This window comes from Plasmodium malariae (assembly GCF_900090045.1).
Source record: "Plasmodium malariae genome assembly, chromosome: 13".
NCBI classification, from domain to species: Eukaryota; Apicomplexa; class Aconoidasida; order Haemosporida; family Plasmodiidae; genus Plasmodium; species Plasmodium malariae.
In genome coordinates, this window is record NC_041787.1 from 1036849 (window position 1) to 1049141 (window position 12293).

Below are 12293 nucleotides of genomic sequence, written 5' to 3' on the forward strand. Positions count from 1 at the left end.
TTCTCGACATGACGGCATAACAGCTTCGTTCATGTACACACGTTTACGATTACGTTGTTGTACTTTTTTTTTTTTTTTTTTGCTTTTTTCGAAATAGTGTATGTGCCAAAATATATGTGTATACGAAGGAGGGAAAGAGGAACACAAGCGTAGATGGAATACGCTTGAAAGGAAGAAACTCGGAACGAAGTAGGTTAACGTGAAGTAGATTTAAAAATTGTTAGCATGAAAAAAGGGCATGCATAAAAGGGGAAAAACCTGAACAAATACATAAAATTGTAAAGTTGTCAACTGAACTATATAAGAAGCATATAGTAAAACAGAAAATTTACTACACATTGAATATAAAAAAAAAATACGAATTTTAAAATTAAAAAAAAAAAAGATACAGCATGGATGTACAAAAAACACATAGTTCAAAAGTATTAGTAGGAAATATGTGAGTTGCAGGTAATGAATGTAAAGCTAAAAATTAGATGCTCTGATTGTAACACATGGAAAGAACGGGCTATACATATGAGCTTTTACATATGCACATTTTTTTATGTATGCAACAGTTACTCGCTTTTTTTTTTTTTTTTTTTTATATTTCCATGTTGTCCTTTATTACGATTTGCTTCCATTTGTGATGAACTCTCTTTTATTTCAAGTGGTTTACTTTTATACCCCCCGATTTATCGGCAACCACATCTTTCGTGCTATCATGGGTCTGCAAGTAGTTCAACTGCTGAGCACACGATTCTTCAAATCTGTAAAATTCGGAATAGTCATAGCTATTGCAGTTACCATATTCATCATAGGCTACCAATTGGGGTTGAGGGGGTTGTAGGTTATGATTGTGTGCTTGCGTTTGCGATTCTTTAATATATTCATGCATTTTTTTTGTTTGATTTTCATTAAAAATTTTGAGTTCATCCAAATGAGGATTTAAATCTTTCATTAACTGATCAATTTGTTTATCAGATAAGCTGACGTATGTAATTTGTTTTTCCTCTTCCCCTTTAACTTTAGCAGAGAGACCAAAGTAACGAGGTACATATACATTAACAGGTACTATCCGAGGAATATATTTTAATACTTCTATTTCTAGTTCCTCATTTGTTATTTCTATTTCTGGTTTTATAATTTTTTTTAAGACAACTTCTATTTCTTTTTCTACAATTTTTGGAATAATATATGGCACATTTACATTATTATATTGCGGTCGTTTAATTTCTTCACCACTTGGTATTTCAATAATTTTTTCCATATAATTTGTTACTACTTTAGGTACGTACTTAGTTACATACTTAGGCACCTCTACATATTCAACTTCTTCTTTTTCAATATCTTCATTCACATCAATAGCATCTTCATATATATCTATATATTGGATGTACGTTGTAATATATATTTTTTCTGTTATAACATAATTCTCTATCTCTTCAGTGTTTCCTATATGTATAGTTGGATCAATTTTACATTTAGGGTCTTTCTTGTATTTATCTAACTCCTTTTGGTATTCATTTACATGTGATTCTAATATTTTTTTTGAACTCTCTTTCGCGTAGTTGTAATACTCCTTAATCTCTGCTCCCTCTTCCTTAATTGATCCTCCGTCCCCCTCGTCACTCCGCGCACACGCAGCGATGTTATCATCAACATTTGCTTCGACATCCGCTTCGACATTCGCCTCTACATCCGCTTCGACATTCGCCTCTACATCCGCTTCTACATCCGCTTCGACATTCGCCTCTACATCCGCTTCTACATCTGCTTCGACATTCGCGTTTTTACTCCCCTGATATAACCACAGCATATCCATATTTTTTATATTATCATCTAAATTGCTCAGAGTATCTTGGCATGAAAAACATGCACTCTTTTCGTTACCCATCTTAAAAAAAAAAAAAAAAAATTCATAAAATTATGAAGGATTAGAAAAGTAAGAAAAGTTATGCTCATTGGGGGAGATACACCAACTGGTTTAGCATCAACTTTCGACGAGTGAGATTGTGCACTAGTTTGTTTTCCAAATGGTCAGACAAATGGCAATGGAATGAAATTTATCGCTACAGTTTCGGTAGAAAAAAAGAAGAAAAAGGAAAGGGGGAAAAAGATTAAAAAACTATATAATACTGTTTTATTACTCAGGAGCTTTTGCAAAGGTGCAATTGCGGCTCGTACAAATGTAAGTATACTATATAAGCATAAATGTCCGTATCCACGTAGTTACTCGTATACGCGAAGATCCTATACTAATTCCAAAAACAAATTAATAATATTTTCCTCAGTATGTTCTTAAGACTTACTATCTTTATTATCTGTATGAAACATTTGAAATGAAAACTATGTATATACATATCCCTTAAAACTGGGATCGCGCGAGTGTATACGAGTATACAACGAACGAGTAAACCATGTTTTAACTGATACTGCCTTTTTGTTTATTTATCCATTTTTCTTTTTTTTTTTTTTAACGCAATATACACTTCCTGCTCTCTATAAATTTAATTTTACTATTTTTTTTCCTTTTCCAAGAAAATTCGACCACCCTCAATTTGTGCTTATTCTGCTTTTTCAGCGCGCAACAAATACACATATACACAAAAATATAATATGAGCTTTTCTCAAATTTTTTTCACTTGCTGACTACTAGCAAGGAGGTATCACTATTACTTCCTCCCTCTTATCTATTCGTATTTATTTTTAATAATGTCTGCGTAATCCACTTTGCCTTTTTTGCATTAGCGGCATTTATGCGTTTCGTATTTTATAATGCATTAATTGCTTGGCATGCATAAAAAAAAAATTGAACTATTTAGCGATTTTATTCCACCTCTATAGTTTCTTTATCGTTTCTTTATCGTTTCTTTATCGTTTCTTTATCGTTTCCTTATCGTTTCTTTATCGTTTCCTTATCGTTTCCTTATCGTTTCTTTATCGTTTCCTTATCGTTTATTTCCCCCTTTTTTTTTTTTTTTTTTTTTTATTTGCTCCATGTTTTCCTTTTTTCCTTTTAAGAATATTTTTCAAGCTCTAGTAGTATGTCTTCCTTATTGTGTCCTGTCTATTACTTCATTTTGTTTTGTTTTATTGATTTTTTTTTTTTTTTTTTTTAATTTTACTTAATTTCTTTACAATTCTTCAATTTATTTTCCCCCATTTTGCTTCTCCATTTTTTTATTTTTTTCCCCTTTTCGCTTCTTAACATGTCGAAACGCCTATAAATTGAAAAACATAAAATAGGCAAATGGTAGATTATATGTGCATATTTTATTTGTTTCTACAGATGTGTAAATAGAAACAATAGGCATACTTACTCTCTTCAAAGGGATGTTTTATAAAGAGATATCACTCTATTAAAAAAGGGTGAGGAGGGGGATAAACGCATATTTCCACTTCTTTTTACGAAAACTTACTATTTTTGCGAGTTCATTTTGCGCTGTTTTGTTTTTCCCCGTTTTATTTTATTTTGTTTCCTCTTATATTTAATGGATTGCTTGCCAAAATTAAATATAATAATTGTAGAATTACTTTCTTTAATTTTATTTCACTTCCTTTCATTTTAATATACACAATAAGTATGCAAATTCTAACAGGTAGAGACACCTGGGTTACATATAAATTCAAAGATATTTATGACCATTCATATTTTTTAACACTCAAATAATATACGTTTCTTATTCCCCTAGGGATAAGCTTGTTTGCCGAATAGGATCAATTTATGTGCATTTGAATTGGAGCGAGCTACTTTGATTATATACACACAAATGGAAAAAAATAGATTAGTTTATTTTTTTATTTTATTTTTTTATTTTTTTTTATTCCTCCTTTCAACTGTTTGTACAGTGCGTCACACATAATCACATATTTTCAGTTAATAAATTATTCTATAATACTTTCTTATTATCATAAACTATCTAACCAATTTATCGTGAAGCTTTTATTTTTTTTTTATTTATGCCATTATACGTCCGTTTATAATGCCATATGCATAGTTTCTTATTTTTTACTTTTCAATTTTTTTTTTCTTTTTTTTATTCCCGTTTCGCCTTTTTCAGAAATACAATTGAAACTTAGAAGTCTTCATTCATGTTGTTCCTTTGAATAGTAACAAATTATCGTATGTACATGTGCATGTAAAAATTTGCCAATATATGCTTTTGCTTTTTTGTGATATTCATTTTGCAAAAATTGAAAGAAAAAATTGCATACATTTTTTGCTAAAACCATTTTGGAAAATCTACAACTTTTGTGTTATGTTTGCATGAACAGTTAAGGTAAAATGAGTTTCTCTTAATTTTGCTGAAAAAAGAAGGAAATGTTTGGTTAAAAAAAAAACAAACGAAATGTCAAGCTAAAAAGAGAAAAAAATAATGTTCAATAAAGTATTGTTCAATAAAGTATTGTTCAATAAAGTATTGTTCAATAAAGTATTGTTCAATAAAGTATTGTTCAATAAAGTATTGTTCAATAAAGTATTGTTCAATAAAGTATTGTTCAATAAAGTATTGTTCAATAAAGTATTGTTCAATAAAGTATTGTTCAATAAAATAATGTTCAATAAAATAATGTTCAATAAAATAATGTTCAATAAAATAATGTATAATAAAATATAATGAAATACAGTAAAATATAATAAAACAGAATATAATAAAATAAAATGAAAGGGGTACCTTTACATACATTGCTGTAAAGTGAGAACATATTAGCAGCCCTTTGAAGAACAGGGAGTAGAAAACAAACACGTATATAGTACGTACAAACATATTGCGTATGTTCAGGTAAACAAAATTACGTTCTACCCTCATACACCTGCACATGTGCACGTAAACACTACGTTTTACGCGCATAGAACTGCACTTCCATCGATGTAAGTGCCGTTTGAGTAAAATAGGCATGGGGTATACGTCGACATTAAAATTTGTTAACCTGGGCGTTAAGAGGAGATTATTTCGAAGAGCCCATAAACAACCACATCACAAATGGGACAGCATAAAAAATCAGTTGAATGAATTATTAAAATATGGACGAATTGAAACAACATTAACAAAAGCTAAGGAATTGCAAGGATATGCAGAAGAATTAATATATTTAGCAAAAAAAGATAATGTACAGAATAATTTAAAAGTCGAAAGTATGTTAAGAACAGCGCAAGGAAGAAGAAAGTTATATGAATACTACGTACCATTATATAGACATAGACCTTTTTTTTTCACAAGAATAGTCAATCAATGGAGATTACGCTTAAGGGATGCAGCACCAATGGCATTTATAGAATTTATTGATAGACCAGGAGAATTAAGACCTGCACAGCCTGTTGGGTATGATAGAATAAAATATATATATGATGAAATGAAAAGAAATAGAAGAAATTTTAGAAAATATTTTCATATTGCAAAAAAGTTCAATTTACTGGATGATAACGATCAACTTATTTCAAATTTTAACAATTCTGAACTCGTTAAGAAAGATTTGGTAAGGCAAAATATTCAAAACTGCATATAATATAATGTAATTGTATTTTATTTTATTGTATCTTATTTTATTTCATTGTATCGTATTTTATTTCATTGTATCATATTTTATTTATTTTATTTTATTTTATTTATTTTATCTTATTTTATTTATTTTATTTTATTTATTTATTTGGTTATAATGTGTGCCTCCTTTATTCATACTTGTCTGTACATTTTTTATTATTCGAATGGATATGTATGTATACGTATTTCCATGTATGCATATTTATATGTACTTCTTTTATTTTGTCCTTTTCGAACTTTCAATTATGTTATTCATATGTTTTTGAAGCAACTTGGTTTATTACTGACCAAAATGGAGTATGCATATGTTCATGTGTTGTATCTATTTTTAATTGTCATCTTTTTTATTTTCTTTTTTTCTTTTTTTTTTTTTCCTTGCCCCGTTTCTCTTCCCTCTGGACCTCCTTTATAGTGGCTAAGCGATGATGAAGAGGAAATAATTATTGATGCCGAATTAATAGAAAAATATAAACAATTTGGTGAGCCCATGTTAGCAGGACCTATAAGGGGACGAGAACCCTTTTATGTTGATTTACCTATGCCAAGTCTTGTAGAGAAAGAGTTTTTAAATTACAGAAAGAAATTTAAACCGTAAACTGAGTACACTTTTGTTTCACTAATTATTATGAATTTCTTACGTGAATTAACAAAATTGGGATATTCTAAGTAGCTAGCTAATTGTGAATTTTGTTTTTTTTTTTTTAAATATTATGCACAGTTCATGTATACTGCGTATACACACACATGCGTGCATGCGTACATACGTACGTGTAATAATACGTACACGTATATGCACACCCTTACCTACATACATAAATCCAACCACATACAGTTGTGTCTATTTTGTTAAGTACGCCCCTGGATCTTTTTATACCCAAATAAATGATGACATAAATATGTACCATTACTATAAACGAATTATCACAGCTATGTTAGTTATATTATTACATAATAATAAGAATGTGTGAAGAAGTTAAAGTGCGTTTTCCTGTTGATATACACACGTTCATGCTCCTATTAATTACGTTTTATTATTATTTTATTACTATTATTTTTTTTTTACCAATTATGTGTGCATATATGTTATTGTAAAAAGTATATTTCTCAATGCTTTATTAAATGTTTTTGTTACTATACTGTTGTATGAATAAAAAATAAAACTACGTTGTGTATTCCAACTCACTAATTTATAATTACCTACGCTTTATTAAAAAAATAAAATAGTAAAAAATAGTAAAAAATAGTAAAAAATAGTAAAAAGTTAAAATAAATTAACCAAATGGAAGAGTAGAGAAGCGATAAGCATAATTCACGAACATTCCATACGTACAACGTGTAAACTATAAAACAATTGACAGTAAGTCACACATATATATGCTAAAAGAATTTGTGCTAATTAACATGAAGAATTAAAAAAAATATTTTTAAAATGTTGAAAAAATGCAAATTAATATTTTGTCATAAAATAAATTTTGTCCCCTTTAAAAAATAAATGCTAAAGTCAAATGCCTGATTCTAAAAATAAGCACACATATGTATGAATATATACCAATGAATATACAAATATGAACTTAAATTTGTGTATATTTTTTTTTTTTTTTTTTTTTTTTTTTTTTGCCCAAAATTAATATTTCAAGTACATATTACATGAACGTGCAAGGTAAACATGGCCATCCAAAGGAAAAGTGAAGTAGATTGTTAGTGAAAATTCGTAAAAAGGAAAAAAAACAAAATAAAACAAAATAAAACAAAATAAAACAGTGACTCTAAACTGAGTATATCTAAGGCTAAAAATAAATTAAAAAGTTCGCGACATTTTGCCACATGTACATGTATATACGTACACATAAGTTATCCATATTATGCTATTGTTGATGCATTTAAACAAAACGAAAAATGTGAAAGGATCAAACACATTCAGAGGTGTACTGTGTTAATAATTAAACGTTCATGTGAAACATATATGTATGTATGCATGTATATATGTTTGTAAATTTTAAGCAAAAAAATATGAATTTAGCTAGATTTTAAAGAAAAAATGTATATTCTCAAAAGGCTGTTCGGGTTTAATAACAGAGTGGCTTTTAATGAAAATAAACTTTTGTTAAAAAATTTAAACGAAAATGAAAATTTAAAAGTTCAAAATGTAAGAGCAGAAGATTATCCAATACCCGAAAAATATTTAGATGATCCTGAAAAAATTCCAAAATATTATGTATTTCAATCTAATATGGTAACAGATGAAGATTTACAACCTGGCATGTTAAGGCAATTGGAAGTAGATAAAAGATTAACATTACCAACCAGAACACATATATCTTTTTTGGTTACAGCAACTGATGTTATACATTCGTGGTCAATACCAAGTCTAGGAATAAAAGCCGATGCAGTACCAGGGCGATTACATAAAATTACAACATTCATATTAAGAGAAGGAGTATATTATGGTCAGTGTTCAGAAATGTGTGGGACTCTACATGGTTTTATGCCTATTGTTATTGAAGCAGTGTCTCCTGAGGCATATGCCGCGCATGCCAAGAAATACTACAAGGAGTAGTTGCCAGGGTGTGAGTATACACAATGAGTTACTATAATGTGTATATTTATGATTACACATATGTGTATATATTTATGATTACACATATGTGTATATATTTATGATTACACATATGTGTATATATTTATGCTTATACGTATGTGTATATATTTATGCTTACACGTATGTGTATATATTTATGCTTACACATATGTGTATATATTTATGCTTACACATATGTGTATATATTTATGCTTACACATATGTGTATATATTTATGCTTACACATATGTGTATATATTTATGCTTACACATATGTGTATATATTTATGCTTACACATATGTGTATATATTTATGCTTACACGTATGTGTATATATTTATGCTTACACATATGTGTATATATTTATGCTTACACGTATGTGTATATATGTGCTTATATATGTGTGTATACATATGTGTACATGTATATGTATGCACACGCACTTGGGCTTTTGGGTCTACACATGTGTTAGCTATTCATTTTGTGTTTTTTCCTAAATATCTGTTATTCGAAGCTTTTATTTGCAGTTTTGCACCTCCACTTTTAAAGAAGTTTTATTTTGCAATTCACACCCTTGCATTATTTCCATGTTGTAGTGTTACATTGTCCATGCATATATGAATAACCAATCGTATGTATTTGTGTCTTAAGGTAGACATATCTCTTTATGCATAATAGTTTTACAATAATATGGTATATTGCAAAAAATAAAACAAAAGCGTATATTTGCTAACACATGCGAGTATATTTCCTATAGCACATTACATTTAGCATATATAGAAAAAGATTTGCTTATTTTTTGAAGTGTTCAATAAAATCCAAAAGTTTTTTTTAATATTAAAGTTTAGGGGGGTAGGAGTGAAAAAAAAAAAAAAAAAAAAAAAAAAATTTTAAGCCGCTCGCAAGAATTAAATAAATTTACCAGGTTTGGTGTGTATTAAAAAAAATTGTATGGTGTGCATGTACCCATGTGCAGACGTGTTTTCATTTTCCTGAGTGAAGTGCTCCTTAAATTTACATCCTTCGAGGTGCGTGCATTTTTTGTTTAAAAAAAAAAAAAAAAGGTATATATAAGTACGTATTTTGCTTGTGCATTCGCTCTTTTAATCTATTTTATGAAACAAACAAGGATGAATAAACGTACAGGAAATAACGAGGTTTGAAGTGATGTTCAGGAAGAAGTAGTTAATAGATTGTATGTACAGAGAAGGTATATAAAGAGGGGAACTCATAAATTCGCTGCAGCAATCATATTATTCCTATTTTTTTCGTCATTTGAAATATTTTGAATTGAACTTTTCGAGCTAAAAATAATAGACTGTTCATCAGTTAGATTTACATTAGTAGTCTGTTCGCCGCTTATATTATCACCTTGTTCGTCGCTCTTATTATCATCCTGTGCGTCGCTTACATATACATTTTTATTCTCTGTAGATGAACCCATTAAGCCTTGCATATGTGCCGTGGAAGGGTTACTACAGACGGTTGGGTACTTTGTTAGGTTTGTATTGTTAGAAACTCCAGTAGTGAAATGCTGTTTTTGTTCATTCTGATGTATGGGTATATATTGTATAGGTATAGGTACTTCTATATAACATGGTACATATATAGGTACAGGTACTTCTACGTATTTAGGTTTTATTTTTGGAGCTACTAATTTTTGTGTAACTGTTAGTTCAACTCCTTTAGGAATATTTTTGGTAATTTGTTGATGATAAATTTCTTGTCTTGGTTGAATAATTGGAATATCAATATATGTAGGTACCTTTACTTCATTATATACAATTTCATCTTTATTTTCAATCACTTCAACAATTTCTTCAATTTCTATTTCTTTAGTTACTACTTTTTTTTCTTTTTTATTTATATCTTTTTTTCTTTCTTTAAATATTACTCTTGGAATTTTTGTAATTTTTTCTATATATTTTGTTTTTATAGGTCCTGGACTAATTTCTTCCTTTACATGTCTATATATATTTTTTGGAATAAATAAATTATCAGCATTTATATTATCATTGGTTTTGTTTGCTACACCACTGCTGCTGTTAAATATATCATCTTCATCTGGAGCAAATAGTGGAATTGTTTTATACGTCCCCTCGCACATGTTTGCTTCTCAAAAATGTAATAGCTGGTATCGTTGCGCGTTTGGTATTGTCCCTTAAAATGTACACATATATACATATATATACATACATATATATACTTACACATATATACATACATATATATACATACATATATATACATACATATATATACATACACATATATACATACACATATATACATACACATATATACATACACATATATACATACACATATATACATACACATATATACATACACATATATACATACATATATACATACACATATATACAAACATATATATACATACATATATATACATACACATATATACAAACATATATATACAAACATATATATATAAACATATATATATATATATATATATATATGTATATATAGAGAGACATATGCGCTACTTAGAATATGTGTTTTATTATTCCCCTCAACCCAAGCTTTATGTAAAATGTCAATACTAGTTATATTACGTTTGCATAAAGCGAGCATGGAATATAAGCTATTATCCTATGTTACGCAGCAGGGTGAAGTTTGATCAGGGGTACTGGGATTGTGGAAGCGTGTGCCTCTGTGTCTACGCATGTATACATACGCAAGAAAGGTACGCATAGATGAATATATATATATATGTATATGTATATGTATATGTATATATATATGTATATGTATATGTATATGTATATATATATATGTACATGTATGCATATATTATATGTCTATATGTATCCAAGCTCATGAACGTATGTCATGTGTGCATCTCAATTATTTCTCCCATATGAGGTTTGCTCGCACACATCAATTTTTTTAGGCTAATAAAAACTTCACTAAAAAAAAAAAAAAAAAAAAAAAATTCACCTTCGTGATATCAGCTTTTAGTTTCCATAAACTTTAATGGAACTTCGTCCTTCAATGTTAGCTTACGTTTATCATTTATTCGTAATGTTACTACTAACTTTTTTAAAGATATGAATAACATCAATCAGGAGGGAAAAAAATAAGCAGTTCATCCTAATACTCATGTACTTATGTATACACGTAAGAACATACGCTCTTACACCCTTACGCCCTTACACCCTTACGCCCTTACGCCCTTACGCCCTTACGCCCTTACGCCCTTACGCCCTTACGCCCTTACGCCCTTACGCCCTTACGCCCTTACGCCCTTACGCCCTTACGCGTATATACGATGTGCTATTTTTAGGAAAAACAAAACTCGGGCAGAGTGTGTGATACCTGTAGGTGGGCCCTTTTATTTTATGCATTGTTTTGTTTTTTTACTATTTTATACCATTTCGCCGTTTTTGTCCTTCCTTTTGGCGCTATTGAATTAGAAGGGATATCTCATTTAATATAACATATATATATATATATATATATATATATATATATATATATGTATATATATTTTTTTTTTTTTTTTTAACACGCAGTGGGAAAATTTAAACATACTAGGAGAATATCTCCATTTGCTCCCATAGTATTCAATGACATTTGAAAGATATAACCATTTGACTTTGCAAAAAATAAGAAAAAAATAGTAAATATGTAAGTTCACGTTTTTAAATTAACATGCGTTCAATCGCGAAAACAAGAACACTTACTGCTTTAACTTTTTATGCGAAATTAGGGATACCAACGGAAGAAGACTTATAGACATTGGTATTAGTCATTTTTAACGTATAACATTTCATTTTTAATCATTCACTGTTCATTGTGCATTGCTCACAGCTGAAAACTCACAACTCTCTGCTCACTGTTACTAATTATAATATATTTTCGTTTCACACTAATTAACGTTTTAAAAAGATGAAAAAAGCGTCTTCTTAACAAATACCAGTTAAAAATAAAAAGGGAACTTAATAAATTCATAATTCAGGTAAGTAATAAAAATATATGCACAACTGATATTAAAACAAAGGGGGAGGGGAAGTGGACATAGAGTACTCGTTAATTCATAGTTAATATGCTCCTTTGAATTATTCAAATGTATGTGTTTGCATACACCAAAATATATACCCGTACGTATTGGTGAATGCATAAACGTATGCACACATATACGTATGTACACCTATGTATGA

General features: G+C 29.1%; 4 protein-coding genes across 4 annotated transcripts; 2 read left to right on the forward strand and 2 right to left on the reverse strand.

Moving 5' to 3' along the window:
- Window positions 1–640: 640 nt before the first annotated feature.
- PmUG01_13029000 (conserved Plasmodium protein, unknown function) lies at window positions 641–1876 on the reverse strand (the record flags this gene model as incomplete). Its single annotated transcript, XM_029007270.1, has 1 exon — window positions 641–1876. One exon carries the CDS (start codon window positions 1874–1876, stop codon window positions 641–643), a length of 1236 nt encoding a protein of 411 aa, XP_028863676.1.
- A 3005-nt stretch (window positions 1877–4881) lies between these two features.
- PmUG01_13029100 (mitochondrial ribosomal protein L17-2 precursor, putative) lies at window positions 4882–6120 on the forward strand (the record flags this gene model as incomplete). Its single annotated transcript, XM_029007271.1, has 2 exons — window positions 4882–5460; window positions 5938–6120. The coding sequence occupies 2 exons, from the start codon at window positions 4882–4884 to the stop codon at window positions 6118–6120; spliced, it is 762 nt and encodes a 253-aa protein (XP_028863677.1).
- Window positions 6121–7563: 1443 nt separating this feature from the next.
- Window positions 7564–8082, forward strand: PmUG01_13029200 (cytochrome c oxidase subunit 2, putative; the record flags this gene model as incomplete). The annotated part of the gene is made up of 1 exon (XM_029007272.1): window positions 7564–8082. The coding sequence occupies one exon, from the start codon at window positions 7564–7566 to the stop codon at window positions 8080–8082; it is 519 nt and encodes a 172-aa protein (XP_028863678.1).
- Window positions 8083–9331: 1249 nt separating this feature from the next.
- Window positions 9332–10210, reverse strand: PmUG01_13029300 (conserved Plasmodium protein, unknown function; the record flags this gene model as incomplete). Its single annotated transcript, XM_029007273.1, has 1 exon — window positions 9332–10210. The coding sequence occupies one exon, from the start codon at window positions 10208–10210 to the stop codon at window positions 9332–9334; it is 879 nt and encodes a 292-aa protein (XP_028863679.1).
- Window positions 10211–12293: the final 2083 nt, after the last annotated feature.